The sequence below is a fragment of the Camponotus vicinus genome, unplaced genomic scaffold (assembly GCF_025532165.1).
Source record: "Camponotus vicinus isolate PSW18456_S1 unplaced genomic scaffold, iyCamVici1.0 SCAF_11, whole genome shotgun sequence".
Lineage (NCBI taxonomy): Eukaryota > Metazoa > Arthropoda > Insecta > Hymenoptera > Formicidae > Camponotus > Camponotus vicinus.
In genome coordinates this window covers 5,789,047-5,803,493 of record NW_028141947.1, presented here as the reverse complement: position 1 = coordinate 5,803,493, position 14,447 = coordinate 5,789,047, and the positions used below count along the sequence as shown (strand labels likewise).

The 14,447-nt window shown below is 35.8% G+C and overlaps 1 protein-coding gene, 1 long non-coding RNA gene and 1 pseudogene across 6 annotated transcripts; 1 reads left to right on the top strand and 2 right to left on the bottom strand.

Moving 5' to 3' along the window:
• The window catches only part of LOC145961982 (uncharacterized), a 357,225-nt pseudogene that overhangs the window by 188,798 nt on the left and 153,980 nt on the right, over nt 1–14,447 (bottom strand).
• LOC145961638 (uncharacterized) lies at nt 3,670–5,703 on the bottom strand. 3 transcript variants are annotated; one of them, XM_083082063.1, is made up of 4 exons: nt 5,233–5,703; nt 4,901–5,141; nt 4,291–4,551; nt 3,670–4,132 (listed from the first exon to the last, which is right to left on the bottom strand). In XM_083082063.1, exons 2-4 carry the CDS (start codon nt 4,959–4,961, stop codon nt 3,672–3,674), a joined length of 783 nt encoding a protein of 260 aa, XP_082938189.1. In that variant the 5' UTR covers nt 4,962–5,141; nt 5,233–5,703; the 3' UTR covers nt 3,670–3,671. The 3 variants fall into 3 exon arrangements, with proteins under 3 accessions (XP_082938189.1, XP_082938190.1, XP_082938191.1); XM_083082064.1 differs by having other exon boundaries at nt 4,291–4,545; XM_083082065.1 differs by having other exon boundaries at nt 3,670–4,117; nt 5,233–5,702.
• On the top strand, nt 10,737–11,988 carry LOC145961782 (uncharacterized). 3 transcript variants are annotated; one of them, XR_014435704.1, is made up of 3 exons: nt 10,737–11,027; nt 11,150–11,289; nt 11,902–11,988. It is a non-coding gene; the product is annotated as an uncharacterized LOC145961782 (long non-coding RNA). The 3 variants fall into 3 exon arrangements; XR_014435703.1 differs by having other exon boundaries at nt 10,737–11,031; XR_014435702.1 differs by lacking the exon at nt 11,902–11,988 and adding an exon at nt 11,472–11,513 and having other exon boundaries at nt 10,737–11,031.

The following is a 14,447-nucleotide window of genomic DNA, read 5'->3' as shown; positions in this document are numbered from 1 at the left end:
GGTCTTGCAACTCTAGTGGTGGGGGGTGACTCACATCTTGAAGCCGTTTTCAGTTCATCGCTTAACCGTAAGAGTCGCCGTGATCGGGTGTCCACCCACGGGTGCGAGAGAGATAGAAAATGATTTTTCTCTGTTACAGCGCACTCATATTTTATATATAAAAATAAAGTAAATTATATACCTCATTTTATTTTATAATATTTAAGAAAAAAACGGGTTATCCATTACTTACCTCACTAGAATATCCAGAAATGCGACTTCCATAAAAAATGCCAATATTTTCATTTTCGTGATTAAATGCTGTACTGTTGTTTTCAAAAGTAATTCCTAAAGAAATATATTATAGATACTCTTAAGTATTATAGAAAAAGATATAGGAAAAAAATAATAACGCAATATCGTAAAATATATTATTTTAATAGTTTGTTAATTTGGACTGTTTCTTTTTTTTAACAAATTGTACTGGCAACAGTAAGTTTTGTTGATGAGCACGTTGCCTCATTCTCAATCGAACATAATAAATTAATGCGAAAGATAGTATGTCGGAAGAGTGCTCTTTACACGGAAACGTGAAATCATAAGTATTAAGAACTTCATCTAACGTTCGGTTAAAAACATCCGCATGGGAAGCATGTTTTGCAAAGCATCTTTCCACATGGCGAATCAGATTGAAAAAATGAAAATTGGCGTGGATTAAACCACCTCGAGACTTTATATCGACCAGCTTCGTCAAGGAAGATTGGGAAGAGGAATCAGTAGTTACGGCTTGTAAACAAATGATACATGACTTGTAAATTTTTAAAATCTGCTTGCATAGATAACCTGAAATAAAGAAGAAGGAAGGTTTTAAAGGATAAACTAGTGCGAACTAAGATCTGGATTAAAGAGTTCCTACTTAATGTAGAAAAAAAATGTAACAATTTAAAACTGACGACTCAACTGAATCGCAGTAGTTAACTGAAAAGTGAAACTGAGAAGTAAGAGTTGTTAGTATGTTTCAAAGTACTAAAAGGGTTAGTAAGGTGTAGAGTAGGATCCAGAGGAATTAAAATTGAAAACCTGTCACGTAATAAATAATGGAATTGAGAGTCGGAGAAAGAGCATAATCATCATGATCTCGATCATATTCTATAACGTCATCCGCTTCCCAATCTTCGTGTTTTAGAATAGCATCCAACTTTTGCTGGATCTCTCGACAATACTCCGCACTCTTTCCTTTGCTGTTTGATCCGAAAACAGCTTTCAATTCGCTTAAAGTGACAAGGATCCACGGTGAAGTCTCCTCCGAAACAGTACAATTACCGTATTTAGGTGGCTTGATTATGCTATAAATCGATAGCAATTTATATAGTTGCAAGAATGTCGGACAGTTGGGATGGTCATTGCAACCGGTAGCTTGGCGAATGGTTCCGAAAAATTTCTGTAACAAATAATTAATAATGGAGAATATTTTATGATTATATTTTTCGGCATCTATTCTTAAATTTTTAAATGGTAAGTATTTATACGTTCATTATCTATTACCTCTAAGTTATCTTGATTCAGTTTTCCTGTTAATAAATACAGGAAACCGAAATTCGAAATGAGGTAGCGACACAACTCCATTGTAGATTGGAGAGAAACTCTCAATCCTTGTGCGGTCTCTCTAGTTAGAAATTCATCCTCCGTAATTTCGCCTTTGCGCACAGCCAGTTTCCACCGATTAAGCCATTCCAATGACTCTTCTAAGACCTATGAATAATTATTTTAAAAATGCAAGAGCATTATCCTGGAATGATATATCTACAAATAATATATTGTATATAAAATTCTTATATTTTTGGAACGCACAATCTTCCATATGCATTACCTTATTATAGCTTAATATAACACGACAATTATTAACTTGTTTATTATTCAACATCGAGATTACTTTGAAGTCTCCATTGCTTGGGGTAAGTCCCTCTATTGGAGATTTGCGATTCATCACGTCAAACAAATTATTCATACGCTTGCAAAACGAAATCGTCTCTTCACACCCAGTTAGAGCGGTACATTTTTGAGCCAAGTAAAATGCTAAGCCGTTGGCAACAGAGTTACTAAAGATCTGAAATGAAAAGATATTAACGATTATGATTTGGAACCATGTACAAGAATGCTTGGGTAGTTGCTCGAATTTACGCTGTCAACGGTAGCCTTGAAACGGCGGTATCTCGGAGTATGCTAGCAAGCAAAAAAATTACCTGAGTCACAAGCCGAACACGCATTTTCGAAGTATTATCAAGAAGAACGTGTCTTTTTGTTATTTTCGGGCATGCCCTCGCCAGTCCTGCATGTTGAGTGTCGAGCTCGAATAAAGTGTGAAAGTACTTCCACTCGATGTAACCGCTCGTTGAATTAATCTGCCAAAGTGCGAACAACCAGCTATGATATTGTATAAATAGTAATTGCTATTATTATCATTATTATTTAGGAAATATCAAAATTTTTTGTTACGTATCGCCATGATAATATATGTACTTTATAATTGATGGATTGTTTATTATTTCAGTTTTCGTTGCGGTAAATTGAGTACCTTGTAATATTTCGTAACTATTTCTTGTATTCGAGTCACTTCAACGTATGGCAAGTTTCTAAATTGAATAAGTTAAAACTTAATATTTATATTTAAGAACTCACCCGCAATCGTTTTTTATTATACAGCCGGTTTCGAATTGTTTTAAAAAGATGTGGAGTATCGGAAAACACGAATATTTTTCGCTCGCTATCCAGAGGATGGATGAACCAGGTTTTTGTTTCGTCAATGGAACTCGTGATGCCTAATAACGACCACATCTTTCGATTTGTCGACGCACCATCAGCAATAACGCCATGAATTTTTGCTCCATTCTCTTCAAGGTATGCAATAGCTTTGACGACTAACTTTGCTAATTCGGTCCCGTCAACAGAATTTTTCGACGCGAAAACAGCAATAGGTTGCGTGTACGTATCGGCGAGAGGTTGCAACATTAAAACTAGACCGTGATCTGCTTGCTCGTTAATATTCGTGGATTTTGGTCCATCGTCGCCGAAATCAATCAAACCAGCGTAAGTAAGGTTCCTCGAGCACACTGCCACTGATTTCCTCAAATTGATCTCGTCCAATAGCAGTATGCCGTGGCGTTGCAGCGGTGTTTTACGTTCCAAGTGTTTTTTAAGAAGCTTCGAGAATGATTCATCGAAATCGCATTTCATATTGATCAAAGAAAAATATTCTCGGATTGTCCGTGTACAGGGTAAAGGCAAGACGTTATTTTTACGTAAAAATTCATAATATCCGGGTGAACGGATATTCATTAATACGCATAACATTATCCAATCCTCCGTGTAACGTCGACCCTTTGTATCTTTCTTGGATGCAGCCTGGATTATTTCGTGAAGTGCTATTTTTTGAGCAGCTGAAACATTCAATTCGGAGCACTGTTTTTTCAAGGTTTGAAAAGCGATCCGCGATATTTCTTCTTTTTTCTTTTGCAACGATTGTAGTAACAGTGTTACTCGGAATTTAGCGCGATTCTTCATACGTCGTATACAATTATTTTTTTTTCGCATGATCATAATTTTTTTCTTCTCGATTGGGTTTGACGAAACGAAAATGTGCTTGAGTCTTGTGCTCTTATTAAACCTTGCTTCCTTTTGCAACAAAACTTTCCTCAGTTGGAGACAGCTATTACATAGCTTGGTTTTCGAGATGAGAGAGCAGTCACGATGGTGCCATTGTTCGAGGTAATCTTGAAAGACTTGGTCAGCTTGTAAATGATGAATAATGACAGCACCAATGCCATTGCATTTGTTCTCTCAAATTTTTCCAAAATATGCGGCAACATTTCCATCTGATCCAAAATTTGGACAAGTTGTGCTTTCTCACCGTTAACGAGACGTCCATAAACGTGGTAACGTATTACTCTATTATTCTGGAGAATCACACATTTCTGAATTATCGGCGATTGTACACCATTCTTTATAATCGCTCGAGCATGTGAAAATAGGATATGTTGTTCAGATTCTCTGGATAAATCGCTGACACTCCACGATTGAGGCACCGCGACAGAGTAGTTTATTATTTGGTCGCCGATGTGATCCACTGGTTCATGAATACCTGTAGTTATTTTTGCTCAATGTAGAAAATAATATAAAGTGTAATATAATAATGTATAAAGTGTAAATAATATGTAAGCTCTACGTGAAAGGATGAATAAATTACGCATTTTTCTTTCATGCTAGTTATTGTAAGGTAAGCATTACTTTACAATATATCGACATGTAACTTACGTTCGTTGATTATCATAGTAGGAATCTCGAATCTTCTATCAGTTGCTGCATCGGAAGTTGACGCAACGGAAGCTGATGCAATGGTAGCAGACGGAACGGAAGCTGACAAAATGGAAGTTGATGCAATGGAAGCTGATGCAATGGAAGCAGACGAAACAGAAACTGACGGAATCGAAGTTGTCGCAGCGGAGGGACTTGCAGTATCCTTATGTACCACTTCGATTACTGAATTGAATTGTGACTCTTGCATTCGAGCTTCATCTGCGACAAGAAATTTAATAAATACAGAGGTTATAAATTTTTTATTACTCTTTATTTTTTATTTTTTATTTTTTTATTTTTTATTATTTTTTTTATTAAACAAATTTCATTGAAAAACCGTGATAGGTGATCGCTTTAAGCGATTTTTTTATTTTTTATTATTTTTTTTTATTAAACAAATTTCATTGAAAAACCGTGATAGGGATCGCTTTAAGCGATCACCTATCACGGTGAAAGTCCAAAAGCCACGAAGAATTATAAAAGTCTAAAAGGTACAAAGGCACATTGAAAAGAAAAAAATATTTTTACATTCAATATTTTCAGTATTTACTATATAGCTAATACTTACTTTCATTTGTAGCAGTTGATATTATTTTATTAACATCGAGACAACTGTTATCAAGTTCCATCCGCTCTGGTACCTCGCACAGTACCTCGTCGGTAGTGATTGCTGCTGACGAGTGTCGACGTTCGATTTCAGTTGTGTCTGTTGATTTCTGATTGCATATCTCTTCCACTGAAGTCTTCCTTTCGACGCTGAAAATTGTTGGAAAGGCAGAAACATGAAGCCGCGGTTGCTGGAATGGAACCTACGAAAGAAAAAATATATACTGACGAATGAACAATATATAAAAATTAATCCTGGGTATGCAGCAAAAAAGTTTGTTATAAAAAATTTACCTCTGCAATGAGTTTTCCATCGGCGTCGTGTTTTACGTACTTCCTGATAATATAATTTTTGTCAAAATGTTTTTCGCAAATGCAATGTGAAGACTTTAATGGTTTCTTTAAACCCGGAATAGCGACTTCCCATTTTTTTAACGTGTCAACGTTATCAGGCACTTTAAATATCGACACTTTTCGTCCATCATTTCAGTATCTCGAATTACATTTTGGCACGACACACAATCTTACCATTTTTAATTCTGTCGAAATTGCAAAAGACTAGAAAACGAAAATCGAAACAATGACCACACGGTGAGCATACGGTCTTGCATACAGACTGTGGGTGAGCACGACGCGAAATGAATTGAGATTCCCACCCGATCGCTGCGACATATGGTGGCAAAATCAAACACTAAAAACTCCTTCAAATTGCGAGTCACTCACTGTACCTAAAAAGAGCCTGAGTTGCAAGACCTGTATACACGACCGTGGAGCTGTGTCGTACGTGGAACTGATTCTCGGCGATAATCGAGGCAATCAAATAGTATTGCCTTTTTCAACGTGGAATTTGTTGATGCAGAAGCAAGCAGACATTGAACAATTTCTACAATCGACTGCTCTCCCATTAAGGATTGGAGATTTATCGATTGAAATGTATCAATCGAAAATTGTAAAACTCGCATTATGCGAAAATTCTTTATACATGAAACCACAAACATTATTACATTTATTTAATTTTGAAAATTGTATCGATCATATGCATAATTGGTTATGCGAGAATACGTATCTCGTGAATGAAAAATTTAAACAATTTGAAACTGTTTTACGACGTAATAATATTACTACTGTATGCGATGCTGTAAAAACGATACGTGATAGTGATGTCTTTAACAGCGAATCAATAATCGATTGCGAATTACTAATATGCGCTGTATATGATATTCTTTACGATGCTTGCAATAAATAATTATTTTTATTCCATCTGATTTTAATTCTTTCCTCCCATACGAATAAGAATAGTTATACTTTTCCAAACACGCTCCGCTAAAGATGTAGAGAAATGCTGAGGTAGATGAGACGTGATGCTCTAGTTGGAATGAGACAAAAGATATTAAAAGATATACAGGGTGATTCAAAATAACCCCTGTGTCCCTGAAATGACATATTCTTGAATCAATTCTAAGACGATTTTTCCTTCGGCAAAATTTCGTCCGAAGCTTAGTTTTTGAATTATTAAAGGAAGTAGTTAACGTATGAGGGGTCGAATACAAGAGGCAGGCAAGGGTGGCGCGATTCACCGTCAGACGCGGGAGCTTACGCGGGGCCTGCTGCGATCAGCTGATCGCTATACACATACAGACACACATGCGAACACATACATTCTCTCTCTGTCGGTCTGTCTGTCTCTCTCTCTCTCTCTCTCATTCGCTCACTCACCTGTAAATTTTTTTTTTTTTTTTTTTTTTACGAGAGAGGGGAAAATGCATTTTATGCATACCCACCGGTCGATCCAGTGAGTTATGTGGGACTCGAGTACCAAGTCGAATTACCAACTCGGTACTCCCTACCCACTAAAAACCCCTCCCTTTTCACGAATTTCCTTTAACACACTGTCCCTCTGACTTCCCGAGATCTGTTTTCACATAACGTCAAAAAATAGTTATTATTATCTTGTTCGATGACTTTTGATGTATTGCTGTAATTGCTTGAAGGAGAAATGAATTTTCCGATAGATCGTACGTTCTCAAATTTAACGTAGATATCACGTTGCTAAAGACAAGAAATCCACACTTATTAACTGAAAGTTTTTCTTCTTTCATGAACTGTATTCTTTTATAAACTTTAACGTAATCACATTTATTTACTCACTCGATGAGACGAGAAATTTACTAATGACTCTATCACTAATCACTATTAATCACTGTCGAATAATAACTGTTGGCGATTAAAAATCACTCGATGAAAGAAACACGCGCGGACACGTTACTACACGACACGACGACGCGACAATGCGACGATAATTACTCGGCGACTGCAAGCAGTTTTTTGTCATGGTAGGTTGCGGTAGGTTAAGGTACTACTGGCGCAATCGAACGCGATCATGTGTTCGATTGAAGAATGCGGTAAACATAATAAACATTTAACATATTAATATTATTATTATCATGAATGTGTGTGATATCCATACATCGTATGATATCTATTTAAAAATTAATTAGATTAAATAAGTGTTTTTAAAATATTTATTACTTTTACTATTATCATATAAAATATTAATATTAAATATTTATTTAAGATAATAGTAAAAGTAATAAATATTTTAAAAACACTTATTTAATCTAATTAATTTTTAAATAGATATCATACGATGTATGGATATCACACACATTCATGATAATAATAATATTAATATGTTAAATGTTTATTATGTTTACCGCATTCTTCAATCGAACACATGATCGCGTTCGATAGCGACAGTAGTACCTTAACCTACCGCAACCTACCATGACAAAAAACTGCTTGTAGTCGCCGAATAATTATCGTCGCATTGTCGCGTCGTCGCGTCGTGTAGTAACGTGTCCGCGCGTGTTTCTTTCATCGAGTGATTTTTAATCGCCAACAGTTATTATTCGACAGTGATTAATAGTGATCAGTGATAGAGTCATTAGTAAATTTCTCATCTCATCGAGTGAGTAAATAAATGTGATTACGTTAAAGTTTATAAAAGAATACAGTTCATGAAAGAAGAAAAACTTTCAGTTAATAATTTAGTGTGGATTTCTTGTCTTTTGCAACGTGATATCTACGTTAAATTTGAGAACGTACGATCTATCGGAAAATTCATTTCTCCTTCAAGCAATTACAGCAATACATCAAAAGTCATCGAACAAGGTAATAATAACTATTTTTTGACGTTATGTGAAAACAGATCTCGGGAAGTCAGAGGGACAGTGTGTCAAAGGAAATTCGTGAAAAGAGAGGGGTTTTTAGTGGGTAGGGAGTACCGAGTTGGTAATTCGACTTGGTACTCGAGTCCCACATAACTCACTGGATCGACCGGTAGGTATGCATAAAATGCATTTTCCCCTCTCTCGTAAAAAAAAAAAAAAAAATTACAGGTGAGTGAGCGAATGAGAGAGAGAGAGAGAGAGACAGACAGACAGACAGACTGACTGACAGACAGACAGATAGACAGACAGACAGAGAGAGAATGTATGTGTTCGCATGTGTGTCTGTATGTGTATAGCGACCAGCTGATCGCAGCAGGCGCCCCGCGTAAGCACCCGCGTCTGACGGTGAATCGCGCCACCCTTGCCTGCCTCTTGTATTCGACCCGTCATACGTTAGCTACTTCCTTTAATAATTCAAAAACTAAGCTTCGGACGAAATTTTGCCGAAGGAAAAATCGTCTTTGAATTGATTCAAGAATATGTCATTTCAGGGACACAGGGGTTATTTTGAATCACCCTGTATAATGAAGAGGAGTCTGCGACATTAGAATATTATTTCTTTCGTTGTTCTTTGCGTTTCGTTAGTTTTGTGTTACGTTAGTGCAATGGCTGAAGAAGAGATTATTATCATCGATGATGAAGATGTTATTATCATCGACGAGGATATTGAAGAAGTTGTTATCGTCGAAGATGGCAACCAAATGGATGTTGATAATCTAGACGTATCAGACGAGGATGGCTCTGAGGAAGAATCCGAGGAAGAAATACCACCTTTAGTGGATTCAGATGGCTTCAGATGCATTATGCTAGTGATAATGATGAAGAATTAAGACTGAAAAAGTATAAACATTTAAACGCGATGGAAATAAATAATCTGGATATTACTATAAAAATGTGTCGCATCAAATATTATTATTATGATGTGGAAGAAGGAACTAAGTATTGTTCAGACTGTTTTCTGAGATTGGCATCGTCGTTTCGAAACGTATACTCCGTCAGGAAACACAAAACGGATTATTGTGCTCTATTATTAGGCAGTTATTGCAAAGAGTGCAGGAAAAATTTGCATCAAATAATACCATGCAATATGTGTCCCATTTGCACAAATTAAAATAAATGGATAATATTGTAAGTAACTTTCAATTTATATTACATCAAAAGTATCTTACAATAAATTATTAAAAACTAATGAAATGTCTCTTTTTCTGTTCCAGGAGCGGCCTCCCCTTAGTCCGGTGCATCGCCCCCTCCCCCTTATATATATATATTTTTTTTATTTTATATCATTATTATTATATTATTATTATCATTATATTTTTATATTTTATATTATTATATTTTATTATTATATATTAAGCGCACACATACACACACACTCACACACACACACACACACACACACACACACAAATGTATTTACACACACATTTTAAAATAAATTTTTATATTTTAATTTAAAAAATGTACTTATTTACATACCTCTCCCTGCGTTCCCATCCCTTGCGTCTCTCTCACACACGTTAATTATAAGTCTCGCGATATCTTCGTTCTCTCGCACGCGTTATTCTCGCGCTATTATCGTTCTCTCTCTTGCGCTAGTTGTCTTCGCATTATCGTTCTCTCTCGCACGCGTTGTTCGCAATATTATCGTTCTCTCATTCATATACTCGTTGCTCACTTACTTTTACATCATCCTTCTCTCATCTTACAGTGCGTCGTCCTTGTCCCACGTTGACGTCATCCTTGTCATACGTTGATGTCATCTTTGTCACACGTTGATGCCATCCTTTTCTCACATGTAGCACTATCCTTTTCCCACAACTAAAGCTATTCTTCTCACACTACCATCTTCTTTCCGCGGATCCCCTCTACCCGCGCGGACCCCTCGTCAATCGCTCGCGCCGCGGATTCCCCCTACCCGCGCGGACCCTCTCGTCCATCGCTCGCGCCACGGATCCCCCCTACCCGCGCGGATCCCCTCGTCCATCGCTCGCGCCGCGATCCCCCCTTCCCCGCATGTGACGTCATCATCCCCCGCGTGACGTCATCATCCCCCGCGTAACGTCATCATCCCCCGCGTGACGTCATCATCCCCCGCGCGACGTTATCATCCCCGCGTGACGTCATCATCCCCCGCACGTGACGTCATCATCCCCCGCGCGTGACGTCATCATCCCCCGCACGTGACGTCATCACCTCCCCCCGCACGTGACGTCATCACCTCCCCCCCCGCGTGATGTCACACACCGCGTGACGTCACCCCCCCGCCGCGGTTCCCCCTCGCCCCTCACCCCCCCTCGGAGCCCCTGGGTTAGAAACCTCATAGTACTACTTACAATATAAATATAGTAAATAGTAATAATGACAAAAATAATATAAATACAATAAAAAAACTATCAAAAAATATATATTTGTTCTTAAAGAAAATTTCTTATGTGTAAATATATTGAAGTTTATATGATGTATATACGAGGGCGGTTCAATAAGTATCCGTGTTTGAAGACAGGGGGCGTTGCTGAGGGAAGTTGGTGTTACCATCGTGTACTGTCATCTGTCAAACGACGCCATAACAAATTTCACACTGATTCATATAGCGTTTTCGACTCGTCGGGTTCAATCGCTCCGAGAGCGATTGAATCCAATTTCCAAATAAACTTGTGTTCAATCGGTAATGAGTTTAAACCTGAATTAGGTTCTAGTTATAAACCAGCACTGAAATAAAATGGCGAGTCGATATCATTGCTTAATACTCGCTGTTATGGAATTTTTATCTTCGGATAGTTCAGATGATGAAGACATAAAAATGAAAGCAAAGGCGATAAATATACCGAAGAAAATACCTCGCATAGAAACATTTATGCAAGTAATTGATCAATATAATGATAATGAAATAAGTTTGAACATAACCTTTTCAAACAAATTTCATAACAAATTTTTATTTATATTACAATATAGAAAATATTTTATATCTTTACTAACAGTTTAGAGATCGTTTCCGTATTTCACGTGATACATGTGATTTTCTCATTGATATGTTTAAAAGAAGTGAATATTATCCTTTGGCGTCCTTAGGAGGTACGCAACCAAAAACAGCTAAAGAACATATTCTTTGTTTTTCATGGTAAATATTATGTATATTATTATCATTATAAATTAATAAAAAAATTTTATTTCTATAATTTCACATAAGATTTTTATCTAAACATTCATTTTTGATATTTATTTTCTGTTTATCTACTGCACATAATATGATCAATAGAGTAATAGATTTTTTTTGTATAGATTTTTTTTTGTATAATTTAGCTTCATCGATAATTAAGTTTTCCCAAACTGCTGAAGAAAGAGAGAAACATGCAATAGAATTTAAAGAGGTATAATAAAACATACTTTTAATATTTTAATAAAAAAATATATATTTCCCGATTAAGCACATTTAAAAATAAAATTTATAAATATATTTATATATGTTACTGAATCTTCAATCTTTTTATAAAAAACTATATTTTTCTTCAAAATATATAAATTCATGCTTTTTACAACAAAATTTTTGAAAGCAAATAAATACAAATATTGTGAGCAAACGAAATTGATTTATAAAAACATGCTTTATATATTAATTTTATAAAAACATTTTATACTTGTGAAACACGAACATACAAAATGAATAATTTTGATTTTAATATTGTGAGAATTATTTTATAAAAATGTAACATTCTATAAATTTTACTTTCAGATATGTGGTATTCCTGATATTGTTGGGTGCATTGATGGCTCATACATAGCTATTCGAACACCTACTCATAAAATTAGATCTACATATGTTAATCGACATGATGAAACAGCTTTAACATTACAAGGAATATGTGACGCTCAAAATAAGTTTATAGATGTTTTTACCGGTATTTCTAGTAAAATACATGATTCTCGCGTCTATAGTATGTCTTTCATTCGAAAACAAATATGTGAAATGGGAAAAGATTACCATATAATTGGAGATGCTGCATATCCTTTGTCTATAAATTTAATCACACCATATAAAAATTATGGCACTTTGAATGCAACAGAGACGACGTTCAATAATGCATTTTGTAAAGCTAGAGTCAAAATAGAGAATACATTTGGTATTTTAAAAGCTAGGTTTAGACAACTAATTCGTTTAGAAATGTGGTCTGTTTTAAAAATGTCTAAATTTATTATTGCATGTTGTGTATTACATAATTTATGTATTGATAGAAATGATAATTTAGAAGTCACAGAATGTATAGAAATATATCATGAACCAGATGAATACATACTATATCCATCACAACAAAGAGAAGCTGGTAAACAAAAAAGAAATATCTTAGCTGCCAAACTCATAGAAAACATCGATACATAGTATTATTTATATTTATGTTTTAAATTAACGTTTTATTATGTTTCTATTTAATTTTGTTTATAATATATTAAAAAAAAGTGCATATAATATATAGCAATAAACATTTTTATTTACAATAAACATGTTTATTTAAGCAATAAACATTTTTCCAAGAATTATAGTTTCTTACATAACATAAAATATAGATTTCAATTTCTTTTTTCCTTATACAAATAAACAAATTCCTTATACAAACAAAAAAACGACATTTAAATTATATCAATAAAAAAACATTAAAACAATTTAACAAATCTGTTCGTAAAACTTTATAACTCACAATCAGTCTTCTTTAGAATTAACATACATTTTTAGAAATAACATATTTTAAATTTATATAAAGCGCGTTTACGTATTTTTTAATAATCTTATTCAGAACTTGTTTATTGCTCTTATTCAGAACTCTTTTGCTGATTTTCCAAGTAAAGATATTAATAATTCACATTTTTCTTTATGACGTCGATTTCTTCAGCAGTGGCTGATATTTCTCGAAGAACATCCTCCAACGAATTTTTAAATCGTTTTTTTGGTTTTTCATATTCAAAGTCTTCTATATCATTATTAATATCAGATCTGTTATTCTTTTTGCTCAAACCTATTTTCATCTTTTCATTTACTTTTATATGATTAACGCCAAGTAAAACTTCTGGTTGAAGACTATCATCTATACTTTTAATTTCTTCAAACTCACTGTCATAAGGTACTTCTTTTGGGCTATTTCCAGAAATCTTATTATTAATTATTGCGTTTTTATTTTGTTTACTAGCATTTTTAAATCTATTAAGGCATTGTTGTCCGGAAACGTCTATGTTAAATTGTTGTTTCAACTCTTTACTTATTTGCTCAAATAAGGCAGCTTTATTTTTAAAAGCCTGGAACGGACCAATTTGAGAATAATATATGCGGTATTGATTGAGTAAATATTTTGTTTCTTTTCCATTCCATCTATGTATTACGTGATCGATATTAATGTTAGAATTTTGATTTTCTTTTTCACAATATCTTGTGTTTCCAAAATACTTTCCGTACCTAAAAAAAGTATGTAATGTAAATATTATATATATTTTAAAGTTTTTAATAAAGATTAATTAAAAATTTGTATATTTTTATTTAAAACTTTAATCAATAAATCCACATTTCTAAGATATTTATTACTATATTTATACTATCTTTACATGATGTTGATGATGATGGTGATGGTGAGTTCAATGTATCGATAATACTTATTGATTCCAAATAGATTATGGATATAAATTTTATTTCCCTTTCACCTGAAAGAGAGAAAATATTTTTATTATCTAATGTTTATACTATAATTTTTAATTATTGCAATAGTAGTAAGACTAGGCCGGTTCTAACTCAGGGATCTCAGGGGGGGTGAGGGGCGAGGGGGAACCGGTGGGGGGGTGACGTCACGGGGGTGTGACGTCACGCGGGGGTGACGTCACGGGGGTGTGACGTCACGGGCGGTGACGTCACGCGGGGGATGACGTCACGTTCGGGGGGTGATGTCACGGAGGAGATGACGTCACGCGGGGGGGGGGGTGACGTCACGTGCGGGGATTGATGGCGTCACGCCCGGGGGGGGGGTGACGTCACGTGCGGGGGATGATGGCGTCACGTGCGGGGGTGACGTCAGGCGCGGGAAGGGGGGATCCGCGGCGCGAACGATGGACGAGGGGGTCCGCGCGGGAAGGGGGATCCGCGGCGCGAACGATGGACGAGGGGGTCCGCGCGGGTAGGGGGGATCCGCGGCGCGAGTGATGGACGAGGGGGTCCGCGCGGGTAGGGCGGGGATCCGCGGCGCGAGTGATGGACGAGGGGGTCCGCGCGGGTAGGGGGGGATCCGCGGCGCGAGCGATGGA